We start from the raw sequence: 6,388 nt of genomic DNA on the forward strand, positions 1-6,388 counted from the left end.
GCACAAAAAGAGGAGATGCAATAAAAACAAAATAATAGAAGATTTCCCTCAAGTTCAAGTAAAGGTCTATTTTGCAAAATAAAAAGACTGATAAGAAAAGTCATAAAGTCAATAGATTTTTTAAAAAGAAAAATAATAGTGATATGACTATATCATAGGGGATCGAGCCTCCACATCAGGATCCATACTCAGTGGGGAGTCTGCTTCTGCTTATCCCTCTCTCTCCCTCTGCTCCTCCCCTGATTGTTCTCTCTCACTCTCTCAAATAAAGAAATAAAATATTTTTTTAAAAAACCATATAATTTTATCTCTAGATGTTCAGAAGTCATTTAATAAATTTGGCAGTATTTCCCAATTTTGAAAAAGTGTATTTATCCAAACCCGGCAGCTAAGGTTATCCTAAATGACAAAGCACTAGAGCAATTTCAATAAAATCAAGAAAAATATAGTGGTGGGTACAAACTTGGTTAACAATGGAATATTAGAGAGCAGCGCCATGGCGGTCGGCAAGAACAAGTGCCTTAGGAAAGGTGGCAAAAAGGGAGCCAAGAAGAAAGTGGTTGATCCATTTTCTAAGAAAGATTGGTATGATGGGAAAGTGCCAGCTGTGTTCAATATAAGAAATATTGGAAAAACACTAGTCACAAGAACTCAAGGAACCAAAATTGCATCTAATGGTCTCAAGGGTCGCGTTTTTGAAGTTAGCCTTGCTGATCTGCAGAATGATGAAGTTGCATTTAGGAAATTCAAGCTAATCACTGAGGATGTGCAGGGCAAAAACTGCCTGACTAATTTCCATGGCATGGATCTTATCTGTGACAAAATGTGCTCCATGGTCAAAAAATGGCAGACCGTGATTGAAGCTCATGTTGATGTAAAGACTACCGATGGTTATTTGCTTCATCTATTTTGTGTTGGTTTTACTAAAAAACGCAATAATCAGATTCGGAAGACCTCTTACGCTCAGCACCAACAGATCCGCCAAATCCGGAAAAAGATGATGGAAATCATGACCCGAGAGGTGCAGACAAATAACTTGAAAAAAGTGGTAAATAAATTGATTCCAGGCAGCATCAGAGAAGATATAGAAAAAGCTTGTCAGTCTATTTATCCACTCCATGATGTATTTGTTAGAAAAGTAAAAATGCTGAAGAAGCCCAAGTTTGAATTGGGAAAACTCATGGAGCTTCATGGTGAAGGTAGTAGTTCTGGAAAAGCTACAGGGGATGAGACCGGTGCTAAAGTTGAACGAGCTGATGGATATGAACCACCAGTCCAAGAATCTGTTTAAAATTCAGACATTTAATGGTGACAAATAAGAACATATTTGTAATGTTTAAAAAAATGGAATATTATTGTAGACATAGGCTTTAGTAAGTAAATCAGTTAGAAAAAACTATTAAATATGTATAGATAATATTTTAAAGGAACAGAACCTACATGAAGAAAACAAAATCAATTGAAAGAAAATAAAATTTTCACAAATGAAGTCTTTCATTTTATGATTAAAGATTTTATGATTAAAAGATCTGATATAATAAAAATGTCAATTTGCCAAAAATTATTGCTTACATTCAATATAATATCAGTTTTAACATTTAGAAATTTTGGGGAAGTGAACAGAAAAATTTTAAACTTTGCAAGGAAGCAAACATTTTAGAGAATAGACAAGCAAGTTTTGACAAAGATGAATCATGAATAGGGACTTGCCTTATCAGAACATACTATTAAAACAGTTGAAATTGAATTAGTATGGATATAGATGGGAAGAAACAAATAAACCAATAGAACAGAATAGATAATCCCAGAAAATACACAATTTGATATATGAAAAGGGAGAAAACTAATGAATTATTTCATAAATAGTGCTGGCACAAAAAACTACCCATCTGAAAAAAATGAAACAACTTTATACAAAAATTAAGTCCATATGGATTAAAACCCTTAAGTATACAAAAAATAATAACATAAAGAAGAAAATCTAGTATATAACAAGAACAATCCAGGGGCAGGAGAGATTCTGCAGCATAAAAATCATTTTGACAATACAAAAATTAAACTTTTTGAATGACAAAATATTATCTATCATCTATTATATATTATAATATTAAATATTTACACATAAATATATCCAACACATTTATAGAATTTATTTGGGAAAAACTTGCAATTCAGAAGGTCACCAGAAATTTACTAACTACAATAATAGAAAGCTCTTACTTATTGACAAAAATGAGACATGAATCCCAATAGCATAGGAAAAGTCAACAAAATGTCCAACCATCATATGAAGATATTCTTACTTTAATTTATATTTCCTAACTCTCTTTATTTCTCATTTAATTTATATTTCTTAAATCTCTTTATTTCTCATTAAAATTAAAAAGCGTCAAAATATTTATTGTTGTCAGGTTCATGGAGACATAGGTTCTCCTACATTGCTGGTGGAAATGTGAATACTTTCAGCTTTTTGGACATTAATCTGGCAAAATCTTAAAATTAACAAGAAATGTATACTTTAGTCTAGTAAATCCCATTCCTGGATATCTATCCCACAGAAGAAAAAAAAAGGTCAATTTTTAAAAGTGGATTTTATATGATTGGATATATATTGAAGCACAATTGATACAAATAAAAATAAAAAATTAAATAAATATACCTGACCAAATAAACAGTAAATTATGGTATAAATATACCATGGGATATAATGGAGGGAGTCACTAAAAAGAATGAATTAGGGGTGCCTGGGTGTCTCAGTCCTTTAAGTGTCTGCCTCTTGACTCAGGTCATGATCTCAGGGTTGCAGGACTGAGTCCTGTGTAGGGCTCTGAGCTCAGTGGGGAGTCTTCTTGAGATTCTCTCTCTCCTTACCTTTCCCTCTGCTCCTCCCTCTACTCACAAGCTCTCCCCCACTCTCAATAAATAATTTTCTTAAAGAATGAATTAGAGGTCTAGAATTTAATTTGGAGAGATATCCAGTAGATATTTTGAATGTTTTTTGATGTTTTGAATAAAAGGAAAGATAAAGAAAAGTATATGATTCCATTTATAAAGCAAACAATGATAAGATGCTATATATATGGATATCTATGAATACGTACACTTATATATAGGAAGACATGACCATAGGGAAGATGCAAATGATACTGTACTAAGTTATTAGAATGGTATGGCAGAGTTAGTAAATAATTGTTTCTCTGTTGTTTCTCCCAATTTCTTCCTTGTGTCTCCCAAAATTTCCCAGATATCTTTGCACTTAAGTTGGGGCCATATGACAAGTTCTGGCCAATGGATTGTGAGTAAAAATGAAGCAGTTAAGAAATGATGTACCTCCTGCATTTCTCTCTTCCCTTGCCTTGGAAAACTTGGAGGCCACATGTTCCAGATGGCATAGATACAAGTTTGAGGAAGACTGCCAATCTACATTAAGATTTGTATGAGAAAATTAAACTCATTTCACTAAGCCTTTGAGATTTTGGCATTTCTCCCTTATGGCAGTTATATTAATTATCCTAATCCAGAGATTAATATTTTGAAATGAGGTATTGCTGAAATGAAAAATCTAAAATATGTGCCTTCTGTTAGTATGAAGCAAGCAGTAAGAAAACTGACATCAAGGGAAAGAAAGAGAAATGGATATTATGCAGTGGGAAAGAAAAGAAAGAAAGAGAAAGAAAGAAAGAAAGAAAGAAAGAAAGAAAGAAAGAAAGAAGAAAGAAAGAAAGAAAGAAAGAAAGAAAGAAAGAAAGAAAGAAAGAAGAAAGAAAGAAAGAAAGAAAGAAAGAAAGAAGAAGAAAGAAGAAAGAAAGAAAGAAAGAAAGAAAGAAAGAGAAGACTATCATCTGTGATAACTTGAGCATTAGACCAGACCACATGCATAGCTGAAGAGATTAGAGAACATAATAATTAGAAATGAATATTGCTATTGCTAATTGCTTTTGTCAAAAAAGCAAGAAAGTGATGAACTCAGAAAAAAATTGGCCAATTTGAAAGCATAAATTAAAAGAATTACAGAGAGAAGAGAGATTTTAGATCATGCAGGGTTGGAAAACTGACTTTTTATCAACTCAAAGAGTAGTAACTCAATGAGATAGTAAAAAAAAAAAAAAATTTAAGAGTAAATCTCCCATAAAACCTCCCTGTTGGCAAAAGTGATCACATTTTAGCATCTCACCTTCAAGCCTGAAAGGCTCCAGGTGGCTACTGTTAATCTGAAAAAGACAAGTGTAGAGATAAGAAAGCAAAACATAAAGCAGATCTGAAAACTATGCCTAAAAAGATTTAGAATATGGTTATTGGCTGTAACCAATCTATTGGCTGTAACCAATCTAACCAATCAACCATCTATAGCTGTGCAAGTAGATGAGAACCCCACTACATTTTTAAAATGTTAACCCTAACAAGATATTAAGGAACTACATTGCCAAAGAAACTAGCAGCTTTAGACCACTGCAATATTTTGCTCAAGATAAGGAGATTTCTACTTCTTATCAAAATGGATTACCATCCCACATAAAATAACTAAGTAACCAAAGAAAATATATGAAAATTGCTTTTCAAGACATCAGGCATGAGGCAATGAAGGAAAACTATTCTTGAAAGATGGCAGACAAACACGGTTAGTCCTACAATTGTCCTTCCAGCCAGGGCACAGATGGAGCAATTTGGGTGGATAGTGGCAGTCTCCCTAAGCTGAGGAAGCAGAACCGGGATCCTGGGAGTACAGTATGGCTAGATTTTACAGGCAGAGTACCACAGAAATGATACCTGCACAGAGAAAATTCTGGACATCTAGGGGTGCCTGGGTGGCTCCAGTGGTTGAGCGTCCGACTTGGTTTCAGCTCGGGTCATGATCTCAGGGTCATGAGATGGAGGCCCCAACTGGACACTCTGCTCAGGGTGAAGTCTACTTGAGAGTCCCTCTATCTCTCTCTCCCCCTCTGCCCCTCTTCCTGCTTTTTCTCTTTCTAATAAATAAGTAAAATCTTTAAAAAAAAAAAAGAAAATTCTAGACACCCATGAACGTTCTTCTCAAGAATGTAGCTAAATACTGATAAGCACATCCATTTAATGAAATACCCAAGACAGAGAGGGGGAAAAAAAACCTGAAAAGATCAGAGAAAACAATCCCACCAATCAGAATGGAAAGCTTTATAATGCATGGAGCTTTAATTACTCTGAAGGGTTTTGTCTCAAGGTAAGGAAAAATCAGTCCTTGACTCAATGTTGCCAGGTTCTAGAATAATGAAACTTAAAAGCAAGATCCTCAGAGAAGGACAAACTTTCTATGGTCTCATTCATTTGGGGAATATAAAAAATAGTAAAAGGGAATAAAGGGGAAAGGAGAAAAATGAGTGGGAAATATCAGAAAGGGAGACAGAACATGAAAGACTCCTAACTCTGGAAAATGAACTAGGGGCGGTGGAAGGGGAGGTGGGTGGGGAGTGGGGGTCACTGGGTGATGGGCACTGAGGTGGGCACTTGACGGGATGAGCACTGGGTTTTAATCTATATGTTGGCAAATTGAACACCAATAAAAAATAAATTTATAAGAAAAAAAGAAAAGCAAGATCCAAAAGATCAATTTCCAAATAACTTAATAATGTCCCAGAATAAAGCTCAAGATTATTTATAGAAGTAAAAAACAATCAAAGGAAACAAACAAAAAACTCTTGAGCCACTAACAATGTAAAATTCACAACATCTGTCATCTAATCGAAAATTATCAAGCAGGCAACTACTATGATTGATAATATGGAAAAAATTAATAAGAGCAAATCATAAATGATACATGATAGAATTAATAGATGAGGACATTAAAACAATTATAACTACATTATATATGTTCAAGAAGTTAAAGGAAAGATTGAATATGTTAAGTAGAGACATGAAAGATGTGAAAGAGAACCAAACTGCACTTATAAAAATGAAAAGTACAATGTCAAAAATGAAAAATACACTGGACAGGATTAAGTGCAGATTAGATGTCACATAGGAAAGAAGTAGTGAACTTGAAGACAGCAATAGAAACTATCCACAATTCATCACAGAGAGGAAAAAAGGGTACTGAGGAAAGAACAAACAGATCTTCAGGAAGTTGTGGCGTAACTTTAAGCAATTTAATTGATACATAATCCTAGTACCCAAAGAAGAGAAAGGAAGAGACAGAAAAACATTTTGAAGAAATAATTCTGAAATAATGGTCAAAACATTTCAAGTTTGATGAACACTGTAAATCCATAGATCCAAGAGATCAAAGAATCCAAAACAAGAACAAAACTATGAAGATCATGACACCAATGAACATCATGATAAAATTTTCTTAAAATTAATAAAGAGAAAATTCTTACAAGCAGTCAAAGAAAACACATTTTAAACAGAGGGACAG

General features: G+C 33.8%; 1 protein-coding gene across 1 annotated transcript; it reads left to right on the forward strand.

The window, feature by feature from the left end:
* The first annotated feature begins 496 nt into the window (after positions 1-496).
* Positions 497-1,333, forward strand: LOC129508986 (40S ribosomal protein S3a-like). Its single transcript, XM_055324330.1, has one exon. It carries the CDS (start codon positions 497-499, stop codon positions 1,289-1,291), a length of 795 nt encoding a protein of 264 aa, XP_055180305.1. The 3' UTR covers positions 1,292-1,333.
* Positions 1,334-6,388: the final 5,055 nt, after the last annotated feature.

Source organism: Nyctereutes procyonoides, unplaced genomic scaffold (genome assembly GCF_905146905.1).
Source record: "Nyctereutes procyonoides isolate TBG_1078 unplaced genomic scaffold, NYPRO_anot_genome, whole genome shotgun sequence".
Classification (NCBI taxonomy): Eukaryota; Metazoa; Chordata; class Mammalia; order Carnivora; family Canidae; genus Nyctereutes; species Nyctereutes procyonoides.

Bases quoted from the DNA above. Each gene is read 5' to 3' on its own strand.
- LOC129508986 (XM_055324330.1), top strand. From the start codon at position 497: ATGGCGGTCGGCAAGAACAAGTGCCTTAGGAAAGGTGGCAAAAAGGGA.